This window comes from Triturus cristatus, chromosome 6, assembly GCF_964204655.1.
Source record: "Triturus cristatus chromosome 6, aTriCri1.1, whole genome shotgun sequence".
Classification (NCBI taxonomy): Eukaryota; Metazoa; Chordata; class Amphibia; order Caudata; family Salamandridae; genus Triturus; species Triturus cristatus.
The window spans coordinates 196002263-196015731 of NC_140589.1; the positions used below are offsets into that span (position 1 = coordinate 196002263).

Genomic DNA, 13469 nt, shown 5'->3' on the forward strand with positions numbered 1-13469 from the left:
GACTGGCGCTTGGAATTACCTCGGGCTCCCCACTCGACCCCCTGCCCCCTAAAATTTGGAAAAGTTTTGGAACTGAACTTTTCGGCACCATGCGCCAAATATGTAACCAGTCCTTGCACAGTGGTTATGTCCCAACCTCATGGAAACAGGCGCTGGTCACCCCACTCCTAAAAAAACCCTCCCTGAGTCCAGACTGTCTATCTAACTACCGACCCATCTCCCTATTACCATTTCCGGCGAAAGTCGCTGAACGATGGGTCAGTTCTTGCCTTTCCTGTCATCTAGAACAGAACAACTTTCTAGACGATCATCAGTTCGGATTCCGTCCCGCCCACGGCACCGAAACAGCGGTCTTGACAGCCATGGAAGACCTTCGCATGCGTGCAGACAGGGGCCAGCCAGTAGCACTGATACTGCTGGACCTGTCTGCCGCATTCGATACGGTCAACCACAGCACGCTGCTGCAGAGACTAGGTGAGGCAGGCGTGGATGGCACAGCGCTGCTCTGGTTTCACTCCTACCTGTGGGACAGGAGACAGGCTGTCTCCCTCCCCCCATTCCAATCCACCTTCGTACCGGTGCCTCAGGGAGTTCCCCAGGGCTCCTCCATCAGCCCCATTCTTTTTAACGTGTACCTCATCCCGTTGATCACGTTAATTAAGTCTTTCGGGATAAAAACGATCAACTACGCTGATGACACGCAGCTCATTCTCTCTTGGGAAGGAGAAGACTCCATTCCTTTAACCACCTTCCACGACTGCTTAAGAGAGACGGCTGGGTGGCTCCACAGAAACTCCCTCCAATTCAACTCCTCCAAAACAGAGGTTCTGTTCTGTGCGGCCACCAACACACCCCGCCCCTTTCCGAGTGAATTCTGGCCACCTGAGACTAGGGATAAACCTCTGCCAGTCTCCTCGGTCCGCAACCTGGGAGCCATGCTCAATAACAAGCTGAGTACGGAAACCCAGGTAGCAAAAACAGGGGGGATCTGCACAGCCCTGCTACGCTCCCTGTGTAAAATCATGCCACTCCTCCCAGCACAAGCCCGGGCGTCGATAGTCAGATGCACAATACTCAGTCGCATTGACTATTGTAACTCCCTGCTCCTTGAATCTCCAGTCACGCTGATGGACCGACTTCAAAGAATTCAATCTGCCGCCGCCAAGCTGGCTCTTGGCTGGACGAGAAGGTCTTCGGCCACAGCAGCCCTGGCCGAGCTACATTGGCTACCCTTAAAGCAGCGTGTGGCATTCAAGTCCCTCTGCATCGTCTTTAAGGCTCTGCATGGACTCGGGCCCAGACCCCTGCAAGCTTTGTTCCTGTGGTACACTCCCACCAGAGACTTACGATCATCATCAGCCCGTCTGGTAAAGGTGCCCAGATTCAACAAAGCCAGAACCGGGGGCAGATCCTTCAGGGTCGCAGCGGCCAAGTTATGGAACAGTCTGCCTATTGACATACGCCAGATCTCACAACTTCTTCCATTTAGGAAGCGCATCAAGACCTGGCTATTCCCCTAAATTCTGCCCACCTGCTAACTACTCCGGTCTATCCTTCAGCAGAGTATTCTCCAGCGCCAGGAAGCCTGCAAGGTATCAGTCGCGCTCTATAAATACTTAAAATAATAATAATGGAGTCGAATTTCCTAGACTGCAAATAACATGACTGTGAGCAAATCGAGGACATAATAAATACCTGATGTTATCAAGGCAGTTGATTTGTATGTCTAAATTTGATGTAGTATTACATTGGAGTATGTGCTGATCTATGTAGATAGGGGAAAATATTAAGGACAGCATCAAGGGTGAGAGCGCATAATGAGGGAAAAGGGCAGCCAAAAGCAAATACATCAGTTTGATGGGGAAAAGACATCTATTAGTAACTGAGCCCGAAATCTAACCACTTATAAGCAGACAAGAACACCAATCTACTCTGCTATGGACTTTCTCTGAACTGATTAAGTGTTCTTCAATGTTAAAAAATGTGCTTCAATGTTAAAAAGTAAATTTACGCACTGCTATCATCATTTACATTTCTTATAAACAGGCCTTACCCTCCAATCCTCACTTTTCTCACCACTATAAATCCTTGGGTTTAGGTTTGACAACCCACTAATGGAGGTGACAACCATTTATATACCTTACATAAATGTAATCAATTACCTGCAGAAAATGGCATGAAAGCTTCTTTCTTGAGAAGGTTTCCATCTGAATCCAAGAAATGTTGTGGGTTGAACTCTTCGGGTCTCTCAAAGTGAGCCTTGTCATTAAGTACAGATGAAAGTAATGGAATGACGTAAGTGCCCTGCAATGGAAAGAAGTCAAAGGGATTCAGGGCTTTCAAAATAATTAATTCCACAACAGGGTGCGAACATGGTTTCCAGACATGTTTGACCATATTCGACCTTTGAATTTTACTAGTGTTGTGAGTACTAATCTCATGTTGCGAGTACCAATTGGGATCTGGGACCACCTACAAAGCTGCCGGCAGGAAAAAATAAAATTATAAATTTGAGTTATTATTTTATTTTTATTTTCTTTCACTGCTGCAAAGCAGTGGGGTGACGCTCACTGATCCACGGAATACTGAAATTGGCTCAACCAGACAGGAGCTTTGCCCGCTGACATTAACAAAACTAGTTACTTACCTGTACGAACATCTTTGCAGCCTAGACTCTTCTAGATTCATATATTGTGCATATTCCGCCATCTAGTGGTTTGAGTCAAAAACTGCTTTTTCTTTTTTTTCCACTTTTTTCTCTGATGGGCGGTTGTGAAACCTGATCCTCATGGTCAGGCTGAAACCCCCTCTGTGTGTGTGTGCAAGCTCTCAGATAATTTTTTCCTTTTTTTGCCTTGCGATTGTGTCTGCCTGTTTGTTACAACCGGGGTCTCTAGTTGGCAGGGGTATGCACCCTAGTCCAAGTAGGGACCACCGCTTCCGACAGGGTAGCTTGGCGCTGAGCAGGAAGGCGTAACTTCAGAGGCAATGTGTAAAGTATTTGTGCAACACAGAACACCAGTGACACAATAAAAGACAATCACAATCGGACGCTACACCAGCGTTTATATGAATATAAAAATCTTTATCTATATTTCAGGGAAGATTAACAATAAAAACATTCCACAGGAATCATGAGCTCTGAACTGGCACTATTCTATTGTCAGTCTCTTTAGGGGACAATCTTGCAGGGGCAATGAGTCTGTTGGTGGTGTTCCTAGCAAGAGGTAATAATCCTTCAAGTTCTGGCAGTTTCTCTGAAGGGACAATATTCCTGGAATTGCCAGTCCGATTGTGGGTGGTGGGGAACAGTCCCGTGGGAAATCGAATTGTGGGCTTAGAGTACTGAGTACTCTCAATGTGGGCGTTGTCTCGAGCGTGTGGGGCCTCTCGCGCTGCTGGCTGGGTCTAGATTGCACTTATTGGGCCCCCACTGTGTTGCCAGCTGAAGTGTCGGCTTGGTTGTCGGTGGTTGTAGAGAAATAACATGGTCCCATCAAGAGTTATGCCCATCTAGGGTCTGGTCTCCCCCAGCCACACGTTGCCGGCTGACACGCTGACTTTGTTTTCAGGGCTACCCTGGCGAGGAATGGCAATGTGTCCCACGTCTGTGTCCAGCCTTGGCGGGAGGCCGCCAGCGCTCTCCTGCAGCCCCCGCGCCTTTCCGCCCCAGACAGCAACTCAGCACGCCCCCTTGCTCCCCGGCCGGTTACCTAAGAGGGCGCGGTCTCTCGTCTCTCCCTTGCTGTCCGATAGCGGGTCGCGGGGACCGGTCGGGACGCCTCGCGCTTCTTCCCTTCAGCGCGGCTTCCCGAGGACGCTTCTCGTCGCACCAATCCCAGCGCAGCTCCTGAGGGGACGCTCCCTCGTTGCGGGGCAACCCTTGACGCCAGCACCAATACCAGCGCGGCTTTCCCGATGACGTGCCTGGGATTCCCAGCTCAGTCCCGCTGCAGACTCGCGGCCAGAGGCAGTTTTAGACAAAGGGTTGTAGTCCCATAAAGGCAGTTCTTAGGAAGGCTGTGGAGACACTCTGGGGATGTTTCTTTAGGTCACCCTAGCAGGGCAGGATCAGCAGGCAGTAGGGCAGCTCAGCAGGTTGGGGCAGCAGTTCCTTAGAGCAGTCAGCCTCCTTCCAAAGGGCAATCCTTCCTGGCGCAGCAGTCCTCACTCCAGCAGGGATTCTTTCAGGTCCAGCAGTGTAACAAGAATGTGAGGCCAAGACCCTCCCTTATATACCCTACAGTCTAGTTACTGGAAGGTGGTGGAAGTCTCTGAAAGGGTCTGGGGACAGGGGGGTTCTGGAAGAGTCCAGGGAGTTATGAGATGTTCCCTGCCTTCCCTGACCTGGTTGTCACAGTGACGAGATACAGGGACGTTAAGGCTCCGGTGGGCAGCCATTCACAGCCCCTTCAAGGGGAGAAAGTGCGAATCACCCCTCCCACCTCAAGCAGCTATCAGTGTGTAGATGGGAGGGGGGAGTCTGCAGTGCCCAGACTATGTGTAGGCAGGAAAATATCTACTTTCTAAAAGTGGGATTGCTAAAGGAGTAGTGTACAAACCCCATATATCATTGGAAAGGGTTCCCCGCCCTGAGTCCAACAAGACCAAACATGACAGACTTATTAGGTCCCTGTCAGAAATTATCCCATAAGGGGGATTCCCAATGTTAGCCTATGGAGGGTTAAGCCTCACTGCAGCAGCAGGGGCTTGTGGCAGATATGCCAGCGTCGCAATGTTTTAGGGGAGAGCACCTGCACCTCAGCACCGTTTAGCAGTGGTGAGGCGCCCAGAGGCCTATGTCCAACACAAAGGTACGGTGAAAATGGGAGGCACAAGGGCGAAAATGTAGGGGGAGACCACCCTAAGGCTGACAGGTCCAACACGTGTCCCCCCCAGCTGAAAGTGGGGAGAACTACCCACCCTCTAGGGAGTTCTCATCACTAAGGCGGAAGAACCTAGAGAGACCGTCAGCATTGGCGTGGTCTACTCCGGGTTGGTGTTCCACCCTGAAGTCCATCCCCTGTAGGGAAATGGACTACCTCAACAATTTGGGATTTTTGTCCCTCATTTGCATGAGCCACCTGAGGGGCCGGTGGTCAGTCTGAATAAGGATGTGGGAGCCAAACAAGTATGGCCTCAGCTTCTTCACAGCCCAGACCACCGCGAAAGCTTCTCTCTCTATAGCACTCCACCGCTGTTCCCGGGGGAGTAGCCTCCTAGAGATGAAAGCCACTGGTTGGTCCAGGCCCTCCTCATGGAGGTGTGAAAGTACTGCCCCTATGCCATGCTCTGAGGCGTCCGTTTGGACAATGAACTCTCTGGAGAAGTCAGGGGCCCTGAGCACAGGAGCTGTGCACATGGCCTGCTTTAGGGAGTCAAAGGCTTTTTGGCAAGCCTCTGTCCAGATTACTTTCCTAGGGTGCTTTTTGGAGGTTAGCTCAGTCAAGGGGGCCACAATGGTGCCATAACCCTTGACAAATCTGCGGTAGTACCCTGTGAGGCCCAGGAATGACCTGACCTCAGTCAGCATTTTGGGGGGCTCCCAGGCCAGGATGGTTTCTCTCTTGGCCTGTAGGAGCTGCACCTTACCGCCATTCACCAAGTGTCCTAGGTAAAATACTGACCCTGCCCTATCTGGCATTTGCTGGCTTTCATATTCAGGCCTGCCCACTGCAGGGCCTGAAGCACTTCCTGGAGGTGACACAGATGGTCCTCCCAGCTGCTACTGAAGACAGCTATGTTGTCCAGGCAGGCAGCGTAGAAGGCCTCTAAACCGGAGAGGACCCGGTTCACCAGCCGCTGGAAGGTGGCAGGAGCATTTTTGAGTCCAAAGGGCATCACTCTAAACTGGTAGTGGCCCTCTGGGGTGGAAAAGGTGGACCTCTCCTTGGCTCCGTCCGTTAGGGCGATCTGCCAGTACCCTGATGTGAGGTCAAAGGTGCTCAGGTATCATGCAGCCCCCAGCCGGTCAATGAGTTCATCCGCCCTAGGGATGAGATGAGCATCAGTCTTAGTCACAGAATTTAGCCCTCTGTAGTCCACACAGAACTCAAGTTCAGGGGTGGTGCCCGGTGGGGCAGCTTTTGGTACCAGAACCACCAGACTGGACCAAGGGCTTTTGGAGGGCTCTATCACCCCCAACTCCAGCATCTTAGTGACTTCACTCTGAATGCTGGCCCTCACTTTGTCTGACAGCCTGTAAGACTTGGACTTGACAGGGAGGCGGTCTCCTGTGTCCACATCATGGGAACACAGGTGGGTGATCCCAGGGATAAGGGAAAACACTGAGGAGAACTGCTCCAGGACCTGGCGGCAGTCCCTCTGTTGCTCAGGAGACAAGGATGGGGAGAGGACCACTCCCTCCACCGACCCGTCCTTCTCTTTAGAAGAAAAGAGGTCCATGAGAGGTTAACTTTCCTCTTCCTTGGCCCCATCAGTCACCATCAGTAAGGTGAGCTCAGACCTCTCATGGTGGGGTTTGAGGCGGTTGGCGTGTAGTACCCTGTCAGGCTGCCTGGGGGTCTTAAGGTTCACCAGGTAAGTGGACTTACCTTTCTTCTCCAATATCTCGTAAGGGCCTATCCAGCGGTCCTGGAGGGCACTAAGCTCTCCAGGCTCCAGGACCCATACCTTCTGTCCAGGCTCTAGCTCCACAGGGTGAGAGTTCTGGTCGTACCATTCTTTCATCACCGCCTGGCTGGCCTCAAGGTTGTTAGAAGCTTGCTTCCACAACTTAGCCATTTGGCTGCGGAAGGCCAGCATGTAGCTCACTACATCTTGGGGAAGCCTCCTTGGGGTCTTCTCCCACCCATCCTTCACTAAACTGAGAGTTCCCCTGACAGGGTAACCGTACAAAAGCTCGAAGGGGCTGAAACCCACCCCCTTCTGTGGTACCTCCCTGTAGGAAAACAACAAACAGGGCAAGAGGATGTCACACTTTTTCCTCAGGCCCTCAGGCAGACTCCTGATCATACCCTTTAGGGTCTTGTTAAATATCTCCATGAGACCATTGGTCTGTGGGTGGTAAGGGGTGGTAAACTTATAAGTAACCCCACACTCGTTCCACATGGCTTGCATATACGCAGACATGAAATTAGTGCCCCTGTGAGACACAACTTCCTTAGGGAAACCCACTCTGGTAAACATCCCCATCAGGGCCCGGGCCACCGCAGGTGCAGTGATGGTTCTCAGAGGAATAGCCTCTGGGTACCGGGTGGCGTGGTCCACCAGAACCAGGATAAACCTGTGACCAGAAAAAGTCGGTGGATCCATAGGCCCAACAATGTCGATGCCCACCCGTTCAAAGGGGGTGCTAACAACAGGTAGTGGTTCCAGGGGAGCCTTCAGCTTAGTCCCCGTTTTCCCACTAGCTTGGCAGGTCAGACAGGTCCTGCAGAATGTATCTGAGGAGATCCTCATCTGTGGCAAATAAAAATGTGGGACCAGCCTAGCAAAGGTCTTGTCTTGGCCCAAGTGTCCTGCCAATGGGATCTCATGAACCAATCCCAAAAGGAAGGCCCTGTAGCATTGGGGGACCACTGATGCCCTTGATGACCCATGCACAGGAGCCTTGGGCTCACTGTAAAGGAGGCTGTCCTCCCAGTAAATATGGTAGTTCCCGGAAACACTGCCTGCTGCTTCGGCTGCGGCCTTTCACCTCATGCCCTCAAGGGTGGGGCACTCCTTCTGCCCGACAAAACTCCTCCCTGGTGGGCCCTCCTTCCACCTGCCACTCTGCAGGGGTAGGCAGGTCCCCCAAGGAAGCAACGTTCCCCTCCGTGGACTCCGGTGTGACCTCCTCAGGTGCCTCATCCATCTCTCAATATGAACAAGTATGCAGCATAATCTCACTTTTATTCAGGAAGAAGAGGACGTTTGTGACTGTGACTCCGGGCTCACTTGGCAGAAACACCCCCTGACCCTCCACCCCCCATTGAAAAATGTAATGCCCGTGAGAAGGGTAGGTTGACGCAGTGTTATATAGAACATAGTCCTGAGAGCACGATTGAAAATGAAAACTAGATATAGTATATGGTATAAACTATGCACCAAAAAGTGTGATATAAGATGAACCGGGGCGTGAAATATAATATGCAATACATTGTGCGCAATGACAGATTCATTGGAGAGCGCGAGATAGCACAGGCACTAGCGCATGCTATGCGATATGCGCCTTGGAGTGTAATATGCACAGGGCAATGTTGTGTAACCCAACTAGTCTCTAAAGTCGTAATATAAAATATGTGCTGGGGAGTGTAACTTTGCATATGCACTGTGACAAAGATATGGATCCCAGATTGTAATATGTATGGCATAGCGCTGTGCGTTATAACTTAGGCATCGAGGAAGGCACGGTAGGGCGTCAGACACGTCATGAGTGATGTAATATGTGATGTCATCAGCAGTGCATTGCGGGCGCGCGAGTTATAGTTAGCTGAACTAACTGTAACGGGGGAATTTCAATGGTTTTGTACGAGTGAAAAGTCCAGCTAACTATAACGCCCCTGAAACCTATGATTTTTCCAGTGAATTTCTAAGGTTTTTTAAATGCTAATTCCTAAGTAACGTGCCTGAAACCTATGGTTTTTTCAGTGAATATATATGTACATATACATATACATTAATACATACCTCTTTAATTATGTTTTCCCCATAAATGTATGTATACATAGAAGTATATATCTACATACATCTATATACCTACCTATATATAATATGCACATATATGTATATAAATATAAATAACTATCTCTTGATATTTCTGCTTTGTGTGTTGCTATTTTGGTATGAATCCAAGTATTTGATCTGTAATAGCGACATATTTCTATTTTTGGGTGTAGAATAAATATAAACCCATATGTTTTATTACCCCGCGTCCACAGGGGTAATTTTGAAAGGGATATGTACATGGCCATATGTACTTGTGAACAATGTGGAAAGACCACGCACACCAATTGTTGAATTGAATTTAAACCAGTTGGGGCGTGCTATAGAGGAAAGCGTCTCCTAAACCAGGACGCAGGAATGAATGAGAATATGCACTAATCCAGATGAGAAGTGTCCCTCTCAGCACAGCCAAAGGGCAACGAAGTTGCAAGGTAAGTCGCAAAGTAATGCAGAATTTCAAAGAAAGTTCCAACATGCGATTTTATTGACACATGTTTGATCAATGTTCAATTCCTCGTTACATTCACGGGATTGTAGATTAAACACAAAGGTTCAACACAGGACTTTTTTTTAAAATGCGCTCAATGCATTTCGGGTCACACACGACCCTTCATCAGGAGAAGTCCTAAAAGAATCCAAAAGGAGAGATTTAACGACCTGCTCGGATGTATGGATATCAATAGATGAAAAAACTTCACCCGTTTAAGAAAAGAGATCCGGAGTGGAGTGACGGTAAAAATAAAGGAAACGTGTTTGACGGTAGAAAGAACGGAGACCCTCAGAGGAATCCCAAAGGTGATTTGTTAAAAGAAGAAAACAACCAAGGGATGATTAGTTGATCCTATAATAAGCGTGCATGTAAAGCAATATTTAGAACCGATAAGGACTTCGGGACAGCCCGTTATGGGGAACCGCTTGTGAAAAGAGAGGAAATTACGTGATACGCTATAAGTAGCCCAGTAATATATATTTGAAAACAAAGCATACCTGAAGGTAGAGTGATCAAAAGATTCAAACGTCCGAAAGACGAACAGCGTATACGTGTGTAGTCTGACACCAATAGCTGTGGTCGATAGTAAAGAGTGAAAAGGAACTCGCTAATAACTGTTGCGTGAGGAGAGAAAGCAAAGAGGGGTTAAAAAGATAAATAAACCTAGCGGCAGCCATGTTGAAATGGAGTCCTAACATAATGATGTTAATACAATGATAATGCAATTGGTAACAAGAGGAAGACAAAATAGCTAAGAGAAGTATTAAAACATTAAAACAGAAAAGGTGAAGAGGCTGGAGGAGTTTTGAAACAATAAAAAGACGAAAAAAGATACGAAGACAAAAACAAGAGTTTACTAATGGTTTAAACAAATTGGAAGGAAGCAAGTAAATAAAGTTATTCAAAATTGAAACAAAACAAAAAAAACGCGAATAAAAAACGAATAAAAAACAAATAGATGGTTAGGAGTGTAAAGGAAATTGAGAGGATCAAGCAGGTAAATGGAACGTGGAGAGTTCATAGGAACTAACAAGAAATGAAAATAAATGAAAATAAGGCACAATACAAAAAATACAAGTAATGTTGTGTTGACATAAGATACATTGGAAAACAACAAGTAAGTGATATTCCAAGGGACTAAATTGTACAGAGCAATAATTATAAGAAACAACTGAGTTCGACGCGGTCATTGAGTCCATGTGGGACCAGGGCATTCATTTTGTAGATCCAAACCGTTTCTCTCTGCAGAAGAAACTTGCGATTGTCTCTGTGATCTTTAATCGGTACCACCTCACATACCAAAAATCTCAATTGGCTTATGTTGTGACTCTTAGCAAGAAAATGCATCGCTATTATAGATTTGGTGTTCTTGTTGCGAATGTTACTTTTGTGCTCCGTTAATCGTACCTTAATTTTTCTCTCAGTCTTGCCAATGTATATTAGGCCGCACGGGCACTTGAGCATGTAAACAAGGTTTTTGGAGTCACATGTTGCCGTGACATGTAACTTGTTGTTATAACCCTGTGTAGGGTGCTGAGTTGAGTTGCCTTGGATAATGTTATTGCAATGGCCACAGTTATGGCAGGGTATAGTACCCTTATGAGAACCGATTGAATCATTAAACGATTGAAATTGTAAAAGTTCCATCAAATTCTTGCCCCTTTCGTAAGCAAAAATTGGTCTTTCCAAAAATGTGTCCTTGAAATCAGGTTCAATTTGTAACATCGGCCAATGTTTCAAAATGGTTTTTTTGATGTTGAAGCTCATGGTGGAGAATTTGGTAACCATAACTGATCTTGTCAAGGATTTTTTGATGTTACTGTCTTTTAACAGTTGTGTTCTAGATTTGTATTTCACCCTTTCCAGAGAGGTTGATACGATTTCTTTGGGGTACCCACGATCAAAGAAGCGTTTTTCCATGTTCTGGTTTTCTTGTGACAAGAGTGTTGGTTCAGAAATAATTCTTTTCACCCTGAGAAATTGAGAGTACGGTAGATGATTTTTTAGTGAGGGTTGGTGGAAGCTGGAAAAATGTAACAAGTTATTTCTGTCAGTACTCTTTCTATAAAGAGTAGTCTCAATGCGGTCATCTTTGATGTATAGTAGTACATCCAAATAGTTGATAGTGTCATGATGGATATCATAGGTGAATTTCAACCGATCATTTATCCCATTGAGGGTGTTGATGGCTTCTCTCAAAAGATGTTCGGGACCTCTCCAAATCAAAAAAATGTCGTCAATGTACCGTAGAAATAGTGACATGTATGGTTTCCATTGTGAGTTATTTAGAATATGATCAAGCTCGAACTTGTGCATGAACAGTTGTGCATAGCAAGGAGCTGCACAATTGCCCATGGATGTGCCGTTCAACTGCAGGTAAAATCTGTTGTTGTAACAAAAATAGCTGTGGTAAAGAGACATCAAGTGGGATACGAATACACTTTTTTGTACCATAGATGTAACTTCTTTGTATACCTCTATCCCTCATAATCTTGGTATGGAAGCCATTGAATTTTTTCTTTTGCAATCTTCTATTTCTGAAGATCTTAAAGTATTTCTACTTGAGTTACTTCATTTTACACTTTACCACAGCTATTTTTGTTACAACAACAGATTTTACCTGCAGTTGAACGGCACATCCATGGGCAATTGTGCAGCTCCTTGCTATGCACAACTGTTCATGCACAAGTTCGAGCTTGATCATATTCTAAATAACTCACAATGGAAACCATACATGTCACTATTTCTACGGTACATTGACGACATTTTTTGATTTGGAGAGGTCCCGAACATCTTTTGAGAGAAGCCATCAACACCCTCAATGGGATAAATGATCGGTTGAAATTCACCTATGATATCCATAATGACACTATCAACTATTTGGATGTACTACTATACATCAAAGATGACCGCATTGAGACTACTCTTTATAGAAAGAGTACTGACAGAAATAACTTGTTACATTTTTCCAGCTTCCACCAACCCTCACTAAAAAATCATCTACCGTACTCTCAATTTCTCAGGGTGAAAAGAATTATTTCTGAACCAACACTCTTGTCACAAGAAAACCAGAACATGGAAAAACGCTTCTTTGATCGTGGGTACCCCAAAGAAATCGTATCAACCTCTCTGGAAAGGGTGAAATACAAATCTAGAACACAACTGTTAAAAGACAGTAACATCAAAAAATCCTTGACAAGATCAGTTATGGTTACCAAATTCTCCACCATGAGCTTCAACATCAAAAAAACCATTTTGAAACATTGGCCGATGTTACAAATTGAACCTGATTTCAAGGACACATTTTTGGAAAGACCAATTTTTGCTTACGAAAGGGGCAAGAATTTGATGGAACTTTTACAATTTCAATCGTTTAATGATTCAATCGGTTCTCATAAGGGTACACTACCCTGCCATAACTGTGGCCATTGCAATAACATTATCCAAGGCAACTCAACTCAGCACCCTACACAGGGTTATAACATCAAGTTACATGTCACGGCAACATGTGACTCCAAAAACCTAAGGTACGATTAACGGAGCACAAAAGTAACATTTGCAACAAGAACACCAAATCTATAATAGCGATGCATTTTCTTGCTAAGAGTCACAACATAAGCCAATTGAGATTTTTGGTATGTGAGGTGGTACCGATTAAAGATCACAGAGACAATCGCAAGTTTCTTCTGCAGAGAGAAACGGTTTGGATCTACAAAATGAATGCCCTGGTCCCACATGGACTCAATGACCGCGTCGAACTCAGTTGTTTCTTATAATTATTGCTCTGTACGATCTAGTCCCTTGGAATATCACTTACTTGTTGTTTTCCAATGTATCTTATGTCAACACAACATTACTTGTATTTTTTGTATTGTGCCTTATTTTCATTTATTTTCATTTATTTTCATTTCTTGTTAGTTCCTATGAACTCTCCACGTTCCATTTACCTCCTTGATCCTCTCAATTTCCTTTACACTCCTAACCATCTATTTGTTTTTTATTCGTTTTTTATTCGCGTTTTTTTTTTTGTTTCAATTTTGAATAACTTTATTTACTTGCTTCCTTCCAATTTGTTTAAACCATTAGTAAACTCTTGTTTTTGTCTTCGTATCTTTTTTCGTCTTTTTATTGTTTCAAAACTCCTCCAGCCTCTTCACCTTTTCTGTTTTAATGTTTTAATACTTCTCTTAGCTATTTTGTCTTCCTCTTGTTACCAATTGCATTATCATTGTATTAACATCATTATGTTAGGACTCCATTTCAACATGGCTGCCGCTAGGTTTATTTATCTTTTTAACCCCTCTTTGCT

At 45.7% G+C, this 13469-nt stretch overlaps 1 protein-coding gene across 1 annotated transcript in view; it reads right to left on the bottom strand.

Moving 5' to 3' along the window:
• LOC146816628 (cytochrome P450 2K1-like) overlaps positions 1-13469 on the bottom strand; it is a 183519-nt gene that overhangs the window by 19238 nt on the left and 150812 nt on the right. Inside the window, exon 8 of the mRNA XM_085610506.1 lies at positions 2163-2304. Within this exon, the coding sequence (XP_085466632.1) occupies positions 2163-2304 (142 nt within the window). The remainder of the gene's footprint in view (positions 1-2162; positions 2305-13469) is intronic.